Source organism: Staurois parvus, unplaced genomic scaffold (genome assembly GCF_062004578.1).
Source record: "Staurois parvus isolate SC_StPar_1 unplaced genomic scaffold, SC_StPar_1.0 ptg000098l, whole genome shotgun sequence".
Taxonomy (NCBI): Eukaryota; Metazoa; Chordata; class Amphibia; order Anura; family Ranidae; genus Staurois; species Staurois parvus.
Window position 1 is genome coordinate 3,303,315 of NW_028317894.1, and position 19,281 is coordinate 3,322,595.

The 19,281-nt window shown below is 40.8% G+C and overlaps 1 protein-coding gene across 2 annotated transcripts in view; it reads right to left on the reverse strand.

Annotated features, from left to right (window-relative positions):
• NBAS (NBAS subunit of NRZ tethering complex) overlaps positions 1–19,281 on the reverse strand; it is a 1,021,307-nt gene that overhangs the window by 313,859 nt on the left and 688,167 nt on the right. For both annotated transcript variants that reach the window (XM_089671087.1, XM_089671086.1), the window contains one exon: positions 11,819–11,929. In XM_089671087.1, the coding sequence (XP_089527213.1) occupies positions 11,819–11,929 (111 nt within the window). The remainder of the gene's footprint in view (positions 1–11,818; positions 11,930–19,281) is intronic.

Genomic DNA, 19,281 nt, shown 5'->3' on the forward strand with positions numbered 1-19,281 from the left:
AAGTATTTTTTCCAGGGTGTTTTTATTTCTATCAAATGCAAAGCAACCCTAAAGTCTAATTCCAGTTTTAATTTAATTTGAAATTGTTCATTTGGGGCAAGCTGGTCCAAAGAAATTGTTTTATTTACTAATATGCGATCCCCTTGTCAGTACTGTATAAACTGTATGAAGCATCAGCTACGTGCACTATACAACGCTCTGTTCTAGCAGCTGTACAGGGACTTCCAATCCTGGAACAAAGATCAAGTCAGGATGGATCCTGCTCAGCCAATCACAAGAAGCCTTGTATTTTATACATCATATGTCATCATATGTCTCCCCTCTTCACCTTTGGAGATATTAACATAACAATATTTTTGCTTAATCTCCAGGGAAAATTGTGTTTTTCATATTTTAGGACAGCAGCAGTTAATAATCTAAAATAATATTTGCAAAAACACATTGCAATATACAAAATGTTAAATAACTTTTTATAAATATGCTTCTGACAAGATAACTACCAGTGTGTTTACAGCACTGGAAAGATGTACAATGCACATGCGCATGTCCATTACAATAGATTGGGTGCACAATCCATCCACTTAGGGTTTGCATTGGCAAATACTACCACGTTGTCAAGGCTTTATGCAAAACTTGGTTTAAAAGTATATTAAGTGGGCTGAATGTAATGTTTAATGAAAAACATTGCTTATCCTGCTGCCTAGTGCTACTCTTTTTAAATAAATTGTTGGCCTTTAGTATAATGAATATGACAGCCTTATAGAACATTCACTGGGTACTTTAAATGCACAATATTTAAAATATTCTGGGCTTTGTAGAGAAAAAGTAGACACATCACCCTTGCAGACCATCAATGAAGTGATGAATTTTATGTCTCCCGATGTCTGAAATATCTTCTTGGACTCTCGGCTGTAACTTTCCATACATAAAAGAAAATTAAGTCCTTAAGGGGCCTAAAAATCTAATGATGAAGAGTTCATTTTAGCTGTGTATGAGCAACCCGTTTTGATTCAAGTGCAATTCTTCAGAGAATCTCAGAGAGAGATCATCTTTAAAACTCACTTTAATGAATGATGAATCCAGGTAATTTCTCCTGATTAAATTATGCCTGGCATGCATACAATAAGACCATCTCTCATTTACACTTAGGTTAAATTGCTCCATTAGAATGGCCACTGAGAAATCTACAGACAAAAAAATGATGAACCTCCAAACCTCTTCAACTACTGAGAAGAGAGGGAGAAACATTACTACAGCTTATACTTTAATATATCATTAGTGAATTACAGTGTGAATTTTCCTAAAAAGTAGTTTATAGATAGAAGCAACATTTATTACTTTTTTAACAGTGTAACTAAACTTCTATGGGCCCCTGAGAACATCAGATGGAGAGACATCTGGATGTTCAATCATGCCAGGAAACTGCAGGTAGCTGGAATATACATGGGGCGCACAATGCTTTTTTCTATAATATAGTATAATTAATAAATATATGTGTGTGTGTAAATATGTGTGTATATATATATATATATACACGCACGCACACACACACATATTTACACACACACACATACATATACGCAGTGACAGTGTGAGGCCCAGCCACTATGAAGACAGAAGTAGGAGGGACACAGGGTTTGCATGAATGAAGAGTGAAGACTCTGTGATATTGATTCTGAGTGCAGAAGGGTGTTTTTTCAACTTTCCCATGGTTTTGGCATTGGGTTCTGGAGTTTGGAGACTTCAAAGAGCTTTGGGAGGGAAGAAGTCTTCAGCCCAGTGTCTAGGTCTTGCTGAAGACCAGCAGGCTGTGTTTGCAGGTGTGCACAGCCTTTATGATGACAAGTTTTGGAATACTGGACAAAAATAAAAAGGTTTTTTGAGCAATCGTCTGATAAACTGACAGTTCGTATACAGCACAACAGATCAAGCAAATTTCCCCGAAGGAACAAGTACGAACATTTTTCTCGTACGATAACAGAATAAACCATTTTCATTTAATCAATACAGTATTTGTCCGTAAAAAAGAGTAAACAAGACCGCACATGTTTGGAATTGAAAGAATAGATTACACTACAATACATTACATCATTAGAGAAAGTTGTGTTCTGTCTTACGAGAATTTTCCTAACTCTAATAACCTATGCGTTTTCAACTAGCATACAAAAAAAAAAAAAAAAACATTAGTCTAATATTCTAATCATGTGTACTAGGCATAAGACAGCCAGGAAAGCTGGGTGAGCTGAAAGGTGCACAGGATCATGGAGGTACTGTGCACGTCTGAGGGACCGGCAAAAAGCCAAAAGCTAAGACCTAAGCAGTGATGGAAGCCACGTGGCTTGGTATTATTTTCACAGTTCCCGTTTTGATGAAAATACTCCTACGTGGGAAACTACTTTATGTTGGCCTTTAATTTAGTTTAATAAAAGTGGGTCGACAAACCCTAAAAACATAGTTCTGACTGGCATGCACTCAGAAAAATGGCACTTCCGCTATTTTCTTGGAGTCTTTCTGGTGATGGAATATCCAAGGCTTTGGATGTAACTGGTGGAGGTTTACACTTCCTTTTCCTGGCTCTTTCAGTGTGTTACCTGTGGGCTTAGAGCCGAAGTTTATTTCTGCTTATATTTTGCCTTCCCTGGTTTCTCCTTTTATCAGCATGTTAATGAAATATTAAATAAAACCTGATTTCACTATTTAACCACTTCACAACTGCGCTATAGCTAAATGACGGCTACAGCGCGGTTGTACAGTTCTGGGAGAGTATCATATGATATCCTCCCACGCTCCCCCAGCGTTCTTCGTGATCGCTGTGTCCTACGAACACAGCTGATCACATGATAAGGTAAAAGGCCAATCACAGCAGCCTTTTGCCACGTGATCAGCTGTGTCCAATGACAAATACAGCAGCCAGTTACCGGCAGCACTTTCCTCATGCTGTCACAGCATGAGGAAAATACTGCTGATAACCAGCAAGTGTCACAGAACAGATTGGCACTGATGAACAGTGCCCTGATGTTCAGTGCCCAGCAGAGCCACCCACAGTGCCACCCATCAGTGCCTCTCAGTAGTGCCCATCATTGCTGCATATCAGTGCAGCATCATCAGTGTCTCCTCATCAATGCCCAATAGTGCTGCCTATCAGTGCAGCCTCATCAACGCACATCAGTGAAGGAGAAAAATCATCTGTTTGCAAAATTTATAATAGAGACAAAGAAAAACTTTTTTTTTTTCACATTTTTTACAAGTGTTTGTAGAAGCAGTCTGCATGCCTAGGTGCTTGATTTCATACACCTGTGGCCATGGAGGTGATTGGAACACCTGAATCCAATGATTTGAAGGGGTGTCCCAATACTTTTGGCAATAGAGTGTGTGTATATACACACATACACACAGTGCTCAGCATAAATGCGTACACCCATTTTGAAAAGTAATATCTCAATGAAAACAAGAATAATTTCCAAAATTCTGTCAAAAATTTGTTTTATAGAACACTTGTGTAGCGTATTACATGAAAGTAAGGTTAATAATATAACTTAAATTTAAAAAAAATCGTCAGTTTTACTCAAATTAGTTGATGCAAAAATGAATACACCCCACAACAAAAAATATTACATCTAGTATTTTGTATGACCTCCATGATTTGTAAGGACAGCACCAAGTCTTCTAGGCATGGAATGAACAAGTTGGCAACATGTATTGCAACATCTATCTTTTCCCACTCTTCAAGAACGACCTCTTTTAGAGTCTGGATGCTGGATGGAGAGTAATGCTCAACTTGTCTCTTCAGAATTCCCCATGGGTGTTCGATTGGGTTCATATCAGGAGACATACTTAGCCACTGAATCACTATCACCCTGTTATTCTTCAGAAATGCAACAGTGGCCTTAGATGTGTGCTTTGGATTTTTGTCATGTTGGAAAAGTGCACGACGACCAAGGGCACGGAGTGATGGTAGCATCTTCTCTTTCAATACAGAGCAGTATACAGTTGAAAGAAAAAGTATGTGAACCCCCTGGGATTACGTGGAGTTTTGCATGAATTGGGCATAAAATGTGCTCTGAACGTCATCTAAGTCACAACAATAGAAGAACGCAGTCTGCTGAACATAATACTACACAAACATTAGATGTTGCCATGGTTTAATTGCACATAACATGTAAAAATTCACAGTGCAGGGAGGAAAAAGTATGTGAGGCCCTAGCTTAATGACTTCTCCCAGAGCTAATTGGAGCCAGGAGTGAGCCAACCTTGACTCCAATCAGTGTGATGATATTGGATGTGTTGCTGACAGCTGTCCTGCCCTTAAAAAACACACACCTGTTTTGGGTTTACTGGTTTCAAGAAGCACTGTCTGATGTGAACCATGCCTCGCAGAAAAGAGCTCTCAGAAGACCTACGATCAAGAATTGTTGACTTGCATGAAGCTGGAAAGGGTTACAAAAGTATCTCCAAAAGCCTTGATGTTCATGTGTCCACGGTAAGAGAGACCGTCTACAAATGGAGAAAGTTTAGCACTGTTGCTACTCTCCCTAGGCGTGGTCATCCTGTAAAAATGACTGCAAGAGCACAGCGCAGAATGCTGCATGAGGTAAAGAAGAATCCCAGAGTGTCAGCTAAAGACCTACAGAAATCTCTGGCACATGCTAACATTTTTGTTGACACATCTACAATAAGGAAAACATTAAACAAGAATGGAGTACATGGGAGGACACCACGGAGGAAGCCATTGCTGTCCAAAAAGAATATTGCAGCACGTTTGAAGTTTGCAAAAGAGCACCTGGATGTTCCGCAGCACTACTGGCAAAATATACTGTGGACAGATGAAACCAAGATTGAGTTGTTTGGGAAGAACACACAACACTATGTGTGGAGAAAAAAAGGCACAGCACACCAACATCAAAACTTCATCCCCACTGTAAAACATGGCGGAGGGAGCATTATGGTTTGGGGCTGCTTTGCTGCCTCAGGGCCTGGACGGATTGTTGTCATTGATGGGAAAATGAATTCCAGAGTTTATCAAGACATTTTGCAGGAAAACGTACGACCATCTGTTCACCAACTGAAGCTCCGCAGAGGATGGGTGATGCAACAGGACAATGACCCAAAACATACAAGTAATTCAACAAAGCAATGGCTACAACAGCACAGAATACGCCTTCTGGAGTGGCCCAGTCAGAGTCCTGACCTCAACCCGATTGAAATGCTGTGGCATGACCTTAAAAGAGCGATTCACACCAGACATCCTAAGAATATTGCTACACTGAAACAGTTTTGTGAAGAGGAGTGGTCCACAATTACTCCAGATCGTTGTGCAGGTCTGATCTGTAACTACAGGAAACGGTTGGTTGAGGTTATTGCTGCCAAAGGAGGGTCAGCCAGTTATTAAGTCCAAAGGTTCACATACTTTTTCCTCCCTGCACTGTGAATGTTTACATGTTATGTGCAATTAAACCATGGCAACATCTAATGTTTGTGTAGTATTATGTTCAGCAGACTGTGTTCTTCTATTGTGACTTAGATGACGTTCAGAGCACATTTTATGCCCAATTCATGCAAAACTCCACGTAATCCCAAGGGGTTCACATACTTTTTCTTGCAACTGTATCTGTGAATTTATGATACCATCAATGAAATACAGCTCCCCGACACCAGCAGAGCTCATGAAACCAAACAGAAGAACACTGCCACCACCATGCATTTTTTTTTTATTCTTCACTTTTGCAACGCCATACAGTTTTGAAAACATTTTGGTCTCATCACTCCCAGTAGTCTTTTTCAGCATGAACCCTTGCAAATTCTAGGTGGGCTTTTGTGCATGGGCTTTAGGAAAGACTTCCCTTATGAACGACACCAATGCGTGCCATTCCTCTGCAGTGTACACCATATTGTGTCAAGGGAGACAATCACCCCAGTTTGGCTTTCTACTTTTTTAGCTAAATGCAGTGAACTTGGGTGGCAATTTTCTTCAACCCTTCTCATCAGAAGATGCTTCTGTCAAGATGTTAACTTCCATGGACGGCTTGGACATCTCTGTGAGATGGTTGCAGTTCCATCTTTGTTCAATTTTTGTATTATTTTTGCTACACTATTCTGACTGATAAGTAAAGCTTTGCTGAATTCTTGTAGCCTTCACCTTTCTTGCGTAAAAAAATTATTTTTTTTCTCAGGCCTTGTTACATTTCTCTTCCATATGGTGCCATTGCTGACAGCATGAAACTGGAAGGGGTTTTCTTTTTTAATTAACACCCTTTTATAATCAACTGCCTGCTGGACACCTGCTTAAAAAATATTTAGACTCACCTGTAGTTGAATTCTTGTTAATTAGGAATGTGTTGTCTAAAATTTAGCTCTGCTTCTAAGAATTTTATTGGGGTGTTTTCATTTTGTCAACATGGTCTTGAATTAATTTGTTAGGAAAAATACTTTTTTGTGTGAGCAAATTAACAAATCTTGTTTGCAATCAATGGGCCGCATTTGTGGGAGTATTTTGTAGTATAGTGACCCATAGAAAATGTTGATTCTGAAAGGAAAGGTTTTCTGACAAGTCTGTTGGGGTATGCTCATTTATTTATACTAAGCATTGTATGTGTGTGTGTATGTATATATATACATATATATATATATATATATATATATGTATACACACACACTCTACATTTTTTTAACCTATAATAACATATTCAGTGCTCTTGCCAACACCATAATGAATAAGATGCTTTTTATTACTGGGACATTTGTACTGTTTGAGTCAAATAGATGTTACATGGCCTGCTATAGCTACAGTGGAGCACAGACTGTGTATAATGGGGTGCTTAGGATGGAAAAAACAAAGGCATTCTTCTACTTCTTTTCTTCTCAGCAAAAGGTTGCTATTTTAGGAAAAGTTTTATTTTTAGCTCAAACAGCAGTTTCTCCCAAGCTGGTACAGTAGAAGCTCCTGTGAGACTTACAGTAGGAATAACCTCCATAGAGATCATTCTCTAAGAGTTGTTGATTCTTTTGGGAAGGGTACATAACTCTCCAATCTGACACTTCAAGTCCCATAGCTTACCGTGACAGTTACCAGCAATGTCCTATATAAATGTACTCCAACTCCCACCTTTGTAACCAGCAGCCTTAAATAAACATGTAACATTAATTACCTGGACAAATGCTCTTACTACTTTATGTAAGGCCACAAACAACACTGCTGCTTTGTCAAGCCTGAACTGCCTCTACTAAATGTCAAATGCAAGAAATTAGGACACAGCAATGAACAACTACTTTCGTCCCGCAGTCACTGACCCAGAATATATTAGTGGAAATCCCTTTATGTTACCAGAATGCTGAAGCCACTTTGACGCTTTTCCCTTCTGTCTGGGGATAACTTCTAGAGCTGCAGCATTCAATAGGCAAGACTCGGGATTAATGAGAAGGTATAGGTCTTTCCTAGATAAACGAGGGCTGTGCTATGCAGGGGTTACCTAGAGGACAGCTATGAGAGTATCCAGCCACTAGAAGCACTTGTTATTGCATGCATTTCCTACCATATGTAGGGAAATCATTTTGAGAGTAGGGGCAACAAGCCAGTACTACAAAAAAAATAAAATAAAAATAAAATAAAAAACCCCCCAAAAAAACAACTTACTATACATTCTTACTTGTAGTGGGGCTGCTCCCACATTGCAAGGGTTAACTGCTCTATTAGTCTGGAGGACAGTATCGGCTAGTTCACACTAGATGCAGTTCAGTGCGCTTTTTTTCTGCATCAAAAATGCATGCACAGTGTTCTCCATGTGTTCCAATGGCTCTGGTTCACACTAGTGCAGTCAGTTCCAGTCAGTTTCCGGTGCAGAAAAAACTTAGAACATGCTGCATTTTTTCTGCACAGGACCATACTGGAACATGGCAAACTGCGTCAAAACTGCACCGGAACTGCGTGTGGTGTGAACTGTAAGCAAAAATGTATCCGGAATGCATCCGACGTGCATTTATGTAGTGTGAACTGGCCCTAAAACCATTAGCACTCCCACATGCTCCTGCAGTTAACTGTCCCATAGCATGTCCTAATGCCCAATGCAGGGTTCCTGTGTTGGTCTTGATGACAGCAGGAACTGATATATCAGGGACCAGTCTAGCAGGGCAGAGGAGCAGTGGATCAGATAAGTAAATCTACTTTTCCATGCCCCCTAGACCTAAAGGAGCCGTTAACCACTTCAATTCCGGACACTTTTACCCCCCTTCCTGTCCAGGTCAACTTTCAGCGCTATCACACTTTGAATGACAAATTGCACGGTCATGCAACACTGTACCCATATGAATTTTTTTAGCATTTTTTGAGACAGATAAAGCTTTATTTTGATGGTATTTATTCACCACTGGGATTTTTATTTTTTTTGCTATGTAAATGAAAATGTCCAAAAATTTTGAAAAAAAGTGTTTTTCTTATAAAATTTTGCAAATAAATAAGATTTCATCATAAAATTTGGCCAAAATTTATTCCGTTATCTTTTTAGTAAAAAAAAATAACCCAAATAAGCTTATAACCAACAATTCTAATTTTTAAACTTTTTTTTACATTTTTATTTTATTTTTTTATATTATTATTTATGTTTTTTTTTCACATACTGTCACCCTAGCAGTGTGGGAGGTGATAAAGATTTTTTTTTTTTTTTACACTGATTGCTTTTACACCCATAAAGGCTGTAAAAGCAATAATTTCTCCTCCTCTCTGGCTGCATTCTTGCAGCCATTGAGAACTACTGGGTTAGCTGTGGTTGGCCACAGCTTGTCACATGGTACAAGGCTGTTGTGAATAGCCTTGTATCATGTGACCTCTGATCATTCACAGATTTCACACGTAGTAAGCAATTTTGTCAGAAGTGACATCTTGCTTACTACTCTGCATGTGATCACTGATGGCCAATCAGTGATCACATGATCGGGACCTCGCACAGAGGTCCCGTACGATGATCGGTGTTCCACTGTGTCCGAAGGACACAGCGGGCACTGGATCGTGGTGCTGCGACCTCCCAGGGAGCGCGCACAAGCAGGGGGCAGGGAGGCCATTAATAAACAGCCACCCGACAATGCAGTGCCACCGTCCGGCCGTTTATATACAACGGCCAGACGGGAGGTGGTTAACCCTTGCAGTATAGGTGGAAAGCGCAGTGTTATTATATACAGTATACATACACACATACAGTATATACTGTACATACACACACCAACTCTCATATGTTTTAGTGTATTTTTATACATTTAAGGCTCATTCATATCCAGCTCACTGAGCTGCACTGATCAACACAGGAACAGAGTAAAGGCACATAAAACTAGTTGTTCTCTGTGTTCCCTGTTTCCACCATACATGTGCGGTGGGGTGTCTCTTGTAAAAACACAGCATCTGCATTTTTACACAGCACAATGCATGTCACCGCATCATAAAGTTGAATGAAGTGGTTATTTTTTTTTTCACTTTTTGGTGAAATGCGTCAAGGAAGGCTGGTTTTAGTTGGGAGACATGACTGTATGCAGTTAATGTACTGATTATTAAAACTACTGCAAGAAAAGCGAATTGGAGTGCGGCTGATCTTTTCCTGCTTTTATTGAAGAGTTGAGAGGCCAGTCTTGAGCAGAGCTATGGATCTGTGTGTGTCTGCTACTCAGCTATGCAATGAAAGACCACGACAATGTTACTGCAGCAAGCAGCATTTTCACTGAGAGCAAAGGATAGTCTAGTAAATTTAGTGGTATTTATCTCTTAAGATACTTAAAATCTTTCTAAAGTCTAAACTTTTTTTTAACTCAAAGGAGAAGTTCATCTTTGGTAAAATGTTACATGCGTATTTATGGTGTAACATGTTACCAAAGAGAACCTGCCTATGCACCTCCAATCCCCTGCTGTGACAGCACCCGATGTCACAATTTTAAAAAAGTGCAACTGTGCAGGGCTCCACCTACATGGCCACATCATTCATACGCAGAGTTCTGTGAATGAATGAACTACAACTACAGGAAGTAAGGGCGACAGCTGTACTGAGATTATGCAACAGCTTGACATTTCATACATGATCTACAGAGGGCAAAGGACTAGTTGCCATTATTGCCTGGAGGCTCCCTGCAGCTGACTTTCTCCATAGCTGACTAAGCATGTCTTCATCTGAACTGTTCTCTGTGTGGAAGCAGCATCTTGATAAAACAGCAAGGATTTGCTTCCTCCTGTCATAGCTGTCACTCTGTTGACTGTTGATCTGATAACTTGTGCAGAAATATTTAAGAAGCAACAGTACAATCAATAAAGCACAGATCCACAGAATGAATGAAGCAAAAACAGGGAGCTCATTTCACTGCAGGTCCTCACGTACAGCTGCCTCTTCAGCAAGGAGAACAGAAAGAAGCTAAAACAATGACATTACCAAATCTCATTTCAAATTGTGTGAGAATAGCAGTCAGAAACACAGTGGGATGGATTTACTAACACTGAAGAGTACACAATCTGGTGCAGCTCTGCACAGAATCAGCTTCCAGTTTATTTGTCAAAGCTTAAAGAATATGTAAACCCAACATTTCATACTCCCGATATGTGCCTGCTGTACCATGTACTTGTATGAAAAAGAATCCAGTTCTCTTTGTATTCCTTCCTTTGTGTGGAATCCCTGGTGTTCCTGCCAGTCACTCTGCTTTCCTATTAAAAACTAATCACACTAAACATAAGAGCACAGAGTGTTCAGTTTTCTGGCTGTGCTGGGAACTCAGCCTGCCCTCTTCCAATGATCAGACTCTGCTGACATGCCTCCCCTGCACAACCATTCACTGGGAAGATCCGTTTCTCCTTCTCCAGCTCTCTAAGATCTTTAGGCAGCTAAGAACAGAGGGTATGTGATCACTATAAAAGGGCAAAAAGGGTATTTTTATTGTTTTTTATGTCTATACACAAATGTTTTGCCTTTCATTCCTATTTTAAACTGAATGGTTTGTTTTGCACGCTGAGGGTTCACATATACTTTAAATGAACAAGTTGAAGTTAAAAGCTGATTGGCTACCATGCACATCTGCACCAGATTTTGTACTCTCCAGGTGTAGTAAATCAATCACAGTGCCTTTCACATTATGCCAGAAGCCCAGGTGCCCTATTATGCTGCTAGTCTGCCCTTTGCTACAACTATTGATCAGTTAGGCTGCCTATAATAATTACAGAGCAATAATGAGGTTTGGGAATGCACATCAGGGTTACGGGATGTTGCCTATAAATCAATTTTCCAGTGAAACCATAAACAATTCAGATGGCTTATTCTTGTAACGGATTTACAGTTACGGGGATTTTGACACATCAATATCCACTAGAGTGTTGACACCAACAAAAAAAAGTGTAACATAAAATCTTGCACAAGAAATCTGTAAATGTAATAGAAATGTAAAAAAAAAAATAATGATCACGTACATTTTCCAACAATGATTAAAACGCAAAGTAAAATTAAACATTTGATAGATCTTTATTTATAGACTAGTTCTAACATGCAAAGGTTAACAGTGTATTCTGCCATATACTATAAAAAAAAAAACACCTTTAGGGATGTTCACTTCATTGATTGATTTAATAAAAATGTTATGTCTTTGTTCTGTTTCTGTGTTTTTTCCTTAGCTCTTGTTACACTGTGAGAATAAAGAGCACATTTAAGAGATGGAAAGTACTCTGCAGTTATGTGCTTTGAACAAAGGACATAATAGTTGGTGGATGTCAAGACAGCAGTAACAATAATGCTGGCAATGAGGTGTACGCACCCCCTGCTAACAGTAAGCAGGGTAGAAAACAAAACACCTGGGTGGTGATACTCACCCACTGTCAGAGAACAGGTACTCTAAATGTGTCATGTAAACCTCCCAAAGAGGAACTTGGTAACGCTGTGCCAGGGACAAGGAAATCTTGTACACATTCTCTTCCAGTGTCCTGTGTAAAGACATACAAAAACAGCAGTTACTTACATATTTATTACACACACATATCTATATACAAAAAGCAAGGAAAAAAATGGGCCTTTTTAAGTGTTACCTCTCAAAATATATTCAACAGATATGCAAATGCTGCTAAAATCATTTACCTTTTTTTTTTTACTGATGTAACAAAACAGTTTCAAAGTTAAAATTACAGTTATAAAAACAAAGATGTTGCATTCTCATAAAGTACTCCAGATACACCTCCTAATGATCAGCTCATAAATATTGCTCAACCAACGTATTTCATTCAATCAAATTTCTGTGTCACCATATTTGACCTTCCGGATTATGCACTAGTGGACTTATTGCATTAATTGTGGACGTGGCCAAGACTCCATGTGTTTTGCATTGTGCTTCTTCAGAAGAAGTGAAATTAATATCCGTAACAATACTGCTACAGAAGGTTACAGCCCATCATTGCGCCGGTACAGGAAGCCCACACAACCCAATTTGATGATGAAAAATGGGGGAGCAAGGTGGTCCAAATGCACATATCAAGCAGTCATTAATGAACCATTAAGCATAGAATGGAAATGAGCATGGGCCATCATCAACTTGCATGCTGTTAAGATGATTTACATAAACTAGTAAACTCGATCCAACCCTGGAAGGGGAACTGTGGAACAGTCATTATAGGAGGCCTTCTGACAGACTATAACTGGGTTTACACAACTGTTTGTGTTCTGTACTATTTAACTAAAGTAGTGATTCTCAGCTAGGCTCTGTTATAGTCTTAAAGAGTCTATGCTATGCAGCCATGTTGACTGAACCACAGAGACGTTGCTATGCAGCTTTCATATTCTGTTTTGAATTGTTCTGCAGTATATGCATGCTCTTTGCCATCCCCAAACTGTTTTGTATTATTGCATTTACATTTGCACCTGCTAAGTAAACTGCAAATGAGCATTCTGCAAGAATGACATTTGACATTCACATTTCCAACAACAAATAGCCAAATGTTGGTTGTTAAAGGAAATATAAGGGAGATGTGCTATCCTAGACAGCACAACTATTTTAAAGAGAACCAATGAGGAGCACAGCTGAGGCTCCTCCCCAGTACTAGAGGCTGCCACTACCCAACTCTCAGAGGCAATACCAGTCCTGGGGCACAGGGCCATTGGCTCCCACTGCTGTCAATCACAGTCAGTGAGCCAATGAGGGGAGAGAGGGAGTGTGGCAGAGCAAAACTCTGTATGTCAATGGACACACATGGCAGCAGCTCAGGAGCAAGCCTGCTTGGGTGCCCCCATTGCTTGCTGCAGGCACTTGGAAGGTGGGTGGAGCCAGAAACACAGATGGGGATCCGAGAAGAAAAATATCGGGCCTGCTCTGTGCAAAACCACTGCACAGAGCAGGAAAATATGACGTGTGTTGGTTTTTAGAAGAAAAAAAATATTGCCTTTAATATCACTTTAAAGTTGCAGTACAAAGTGTCACTTTTGCCTTCAGTTATTCACTATTCACCTGAAAAGTACTGTATGCACGGTTCCCATATTTTTTCAAATAAAGGTATTTTATTATTCTTGTTCAGTATGTTTACTGATTTACAGTCATAGTACAGTACTCAAAATAAATGCATGGTAACCACGGAATCGATTACCAAATAATAGTACATACAATACAGCTGTGTGAAAGAAAGTAACCAGAAACTAAAATAAAAGAGATTGGCGGTCTGTGACTGCTGACTCAAGTAACAAAAACAAACATAGATGGGGCATCAAGAGGGCCCATCTTGGGTATAAATCTCCTTGATCAATGGTAAGGAATAATGGGAAGTGATTCAGCACATCTACGTAACAATGGTGTTAATGAGTGGCTAGTTGGGGAACCAGGTTGCCTAGAGGTTCACAAGGATAGTGGGAAATAAGAAGAAAATGCGTAAAGGAAAGAAATAAGAAAAAGAGAGAGAGAAAGGAAAAGGGGAGGTGAAGAAAGGTCAAAGTTCTAGGGGTCTATTGGGCAGCAAGGGGCCATGTGAGAATGAGAGGCCAAAAGCACAAAAGTAGGAGCATGGAGTTGAAGTGTGGAGGAAAATAATTATCTACCCATGGCTGCCGGATTCTGGCATACACATACAACCGACTCAATCTCAGCATGGACCATGGCTAGCGTTACTCTGTTTTTCCCCTTACCAGGTTCAGTGAGGGGGAATTCCAAGAGTGAGCTAAAGTGTAATGGATTGTGATAGACAATACGTATTTTGTCAGATAAACAGTAAAATGAAAATTTTATAGTTTTGCTTCTCTCTGCCTCTTGCTCTTTAAATTCCTTTCTCTTTTAAGTAAACAATCAGATATTAGTTAACAGAACAATGATAATTAAGATGGCGCCTTCGTCCGGAGTCTCGCCCGAGGTGACTCATTAGAAGAAAAAGCACCTTTCAACGTAAACAACCCCCATAAAAGAGAATAAGTCTCATTTGTGACAATGATTGGAAGATATCAACACGGATGAAAGAGCACACAGGAAACTTAGGGGACTTTTCACCCAATCATCGCATATGATTCGCTTACATCATAAGACCTATGAATGCTATGTTTAGTTCCTCAATAAAGTAGAAATTGGGAAGCTGACAAACTGCATATGGTGTCAGTCTTACTTCTGCGTGCACGTATTTCTGCATTAATTAGGCTCACTGATAGATCACGGTAGGTGGTCTGTAAGTGACCACGTCCAAAACAAAAGCTTGTTTAGCAGACGTTGTTACTTATAATAGCAAAGCAAACTGGCTCTTAGTGATATTATCCAGTTTTTGGTTCAAAACCACTACTAACAGGTCAGGTCCAACGGGCAGCATGAAGAGGGTGGAGAGGATATGAAAGATTTCTGTCTATGGGGCAGTACCACTGTCACGGTATAGGGGCCTGCCAATTATTAATCCCCTGTTCACATGCCCTTAGCATCCTGCTCTGTATCATTCCAATTGTCCCGTGTCACTCGGCCAAATGGCCTAACTCAATGGCCTAATTCAATTACTGTGGGTCCCCCTCCCTCCGGGCCAGCTTGCTGCCAGCTCGCCGCACACCTCCCAAATGGCCTTCCATCTAGGCCGACATCATCCCTGCCCTCAGGATGTCCCTGTCACGAGCCTGATTCATCCCTGGGGTCTAGTGTTCCCCCCTCCCCCTCTCATCCTGCCGTCCTGGGATGAGAGGTGAGACTTCCACCACCCCGTTCTTTCTCTTCCTCTTCTGGCAGGGAGGAGGTGGCGAGATTCACACCTCTCCGCGGACCTCCCTCAGGGATGGCCCAGGCTCCAGCATCTAGCTGACGCCATCTCAGCCCTGACATCCGCAGCGCGGGCATGCAGAGCTCCCACGCTTGCAGATGTCCTGGAACAAAGGTCGCACTCATGAGAGTGCGACCCCTGCCCAGGGGGCGTCCCTCGTTGCCGGGCAATGAGGCACGCCCGCTCCGGCCCGGTTGCCAAGGCGACCGGAAAAGCGTCCCGCACGAGCTTAAGAGGCTGGTGCCGGGCGCATTCCGTTGTGCAGTTATCAAAGGATCCCCAGCTACGGCGGGACCTTTGTGACTAGACTCTGCAAGCCTACCCCCAGCCTCACAGAGACCCCACAGGAGGGGAGAGACGGCCAAAGACAGCCTGTGTGCCATTGCCAGAGACCCCACAGAAGGGGGAGAGACCATCACAGCCTGCCTGCCATTGCCAGAGACCCCACAGAAGGGGAGAGACTATCACAGCCTGCCTGCCATTCCCAGAGACCACCCGCCTGATCCGGACTCCACAGGTACCTGTGTTCCGCTTCTACCCCTGGGAGACCAGGCACTCTGTTGGATCTGTGAGTACCTGCTTTCACCCTGGGCTACCTGAACTGTTGCTGTGGTGACCCCTCGCACCCCCCTCCTTTGTAGGACTACCCATTACAGGGACACCCCCTTGGCTCTCCTGATGGACTATAAGTGGGTGGGGCCCCCTCGTTACCCTTTAGTGGCAAATTCACCTTCTCTGCCACCCCCCTTATTGAAGGACTGCTGTCTGTTTGTCTCAGTAAAGCTTTGTGCGTTTGCCCTGTCCTGCCTTTCCTCTGTCACAACCACCATATATGGAGATGGGTGCCCGGGTTTTGGCAGCCGAGAAAATAGGTTGGTGATTAGAAGGGGACGAATTTAGATATTCTCCCAGGCACCAGATACAGTGTGCCATAAACTTATAATTTACTTACAGTGCTGTAGTGTTTTGGGATAGGATGGGGATTTAGTGTTAGTCCATGTTGCATTCTAATCATCTAGAAGCTGTTAGTTTATCATTCACCATTATCCATAACAATTTAACTTTTATCAATGTAAATGAGATGGATGGAGATTTCCAAGACCTAGCAATTGCGATCTTAGCTTATAGGAAAATAAACAAGATCCAGTTTCTTTGCCCCCTCTATGGCTTGGTTCAGAAGTGCTTGCCAGGGAGATTTTTTTAACTTAATCTGTGTAATAGAATGAATAAAATTGTAAACTTGAATCCAAAAGCTTTAACATTTGGGCATGTCCACCAAATATGATGTGCGGACCCCCCTTGTCTGGACCCTCTGGAACAGTTAAGGGAAGAACCTGAGACACAAGAAGCTATTCTAGTGAGTACGTACTATCTTAGTAACATTTTACAATTTGCTTCTATGACTGGCATTTTATGTAGGACCTAAAGTCCAAGAGAGCGAGCTGGTGCCATTCATTGTGATTTGAGTCCTCATCCAGGTCTTATTCCTATCTAGAAATATAGGGCAATTTGTCATATTTTGAAATGAGGAATCCATATACTGCAGAGATCTTGTCAATATTTTTACACAGGAACTCCACTGACGTCATAGTTGTTAGATTAGCCATTACAAAGCCTTTAAAAAAGGTCTCTTTGATTGGCATATGACATTTTTCTTGCATCATTTGTCTCGACAAGATATTCTGGTCATTACAAAAATCAACTACACGCATGAGGCGTTTGTTAGACTACCAAGTAAAGTTTCATGGAGTGAGACCTGGGGTGAAAGCTTGGCTATAGAGAAAGGGGGCTAATGGACTATGGAGAGATTTAAATTTGTGAACGGAGTATAAAATAAATATCAAAACATGTACATAACAAAGCTGAAATGTACATCAGTGTAAAAAAAAATCTCAATACCTGACTGCAAAATGATGCTTATTTTTTTCATGCTTTATCCCCTAAATAAAGTACAGAAAAATACCAATGAATCTGCCAGAAATCCAGCGTGCTTCTAGCTTCCTGTTTGACTGACAACATGGTGCCTTTGCTGCATTGAAATCCCAACCAGTGTTGTCAGCATGCCTCCTATCCCCCCACCCTTCTCTTACCTCTCAAAATGCATATATTGATTTTTCTCCCAGCAAGACAATATTGCGGTTTTGACACTCAAAAGCCTGTTGGCACACAGTATGTAGGGAAAGGGCTCCCCGGACATGTAGATCTGGGGGTTACATCAGTAGGAACTGACTTCCCCAGCAGCAGCAGCTCCTGCAGGAATTTTATACACCATGTAATGACAGGGAGTAATAAAAGCTGTTTCTGGCTATAGGAAAAGGGGAAAATCTCTAATTGTGGAACGTGCTATTGAGGGGTTGGGAGCACATTTGGTTCATGCCTGAATACACTCTGCAAATTTTGCTCAGCTAACTGAAAGGTTGAAGGTTTGCTGTCCATAGTATCACATACCCTTCCAAAAAAACAAGATGAAGCCTGTTAAAATACATTGGCAGTACTAAACGATCACTTTCAGCTGCAGTAACCTAAATACACTGCAGTCTTGCTCCAAAAGAAAAACAAAGGAAAGTAAAAATGAAAAAAAAAAACAGTGAGCACGGCTTCTCCTCTGCCCTGGGAGAAATCGTGTGGGTGAACAAAACATTGGCTTCAATAATAAGTGAACGGTATCCATGAAAACCACAGCGCACATAGCAGCCCATGCACTGAACTCTCCAGCACATTGACAGTTTCTCAGAGTGTTTTTTTTTGTCAATTTAATAAAGTAAGAAATGAATAAAACTGGCAATACAATAAAAACATTTGACATTTTTGCATTAAGCTCCAGAGATGAGTAAAGTAAATGTTATCTTAGATGGCTGATTAATCATTTTCTTTCTAGCATTTAAATATTGTAAACAAGTTTGCAGCAAGGTTTTTTCATACTCCCCACATAGAACAGACAGGTTCTGTTATTTTCGAATATAAAAAGTAAATCAACTATATGTCTGTTTGGAAAGTATAGGCATAGTAAGTATAACATGATAATACATTTTATTTTATAGAGCGCCTTTAAAGGTAGCTTCTCAAAGTGCCTGACAAGGAAAACACAAGAAATACACAGGATAAATCAAAGGAAAAAAGGGACGATTATATGAAACCTTAACTAAAGGAAAACGTTTTTCGATTTGATTTGAATGAGTTTACAGAAGATGACTATCTGATGTTCTTTAGAAGTGAATTGCAGAGCTTTGGGGCATAGCAGGAGAAGGCTGTCTCCCATCGAGCGTAGGTGAGTAGGGGCCACACACAAAAGACCAGAATTTGAGGAGTGGAGGTTATGGGGAGGGTTAAGCTGATAAAAGTTCAGACAGACAATGGGGTGCCAAGCCATGAAAAGCCTTATAGGTAAGCAAGAGGATTTTAAAGTCTATGCAAAAGCCAGTGCAGGGACTGCAGGATAGGGGTAATATGGTCACTTGTACCAGGCCTAGTGAGGATACAGGCTGCAGAATTTTGTACATACTGTTTACTATTAATAGGGGATTTAAGTAAAGCATTCCTGTAGTCAAATTTGGAGAACAAAACTGTATGGGTCAGCTTTTCAACTACATTGTAAGACAGTGTTTCTCAACTTTTTTTCAGTCAAGGCACCGTTCAAAATGTTACACATCTCGAGGCATGCCATTCTAAAATGAAAAAAAAAAAAACAAAGCTAATAGTTTTACATAATGGAGCAACATCCACACATGTAGGACACCCAACTTTAGAGGTGATTTATTACTACAAAGCAAACACAACTTTGCACTCTGATACTGACTACTATTCCAGTGTTTCTCTTCTCCCTCAGTTTCTCACTCAGCTAATGTGACCCCAGTGTTAACAAAGAGAGGCAGGGGAGGGGCCTGGGTGGAGACAACAAAGATGCTATGCAGGCGCCCATCATCCTCCTTATCAACTAGTGACATCATTGGCTGTTAGGATGCTGGCAGCTAGAATGGTTTACTGGTGCACAATGAAAACCTGTGGCTTTGAGTAAATAAACAGCAGGCTTGATCCATCCGTTGGCTTGTATCCAGTTTTTGGGAAAATTTTAGGTA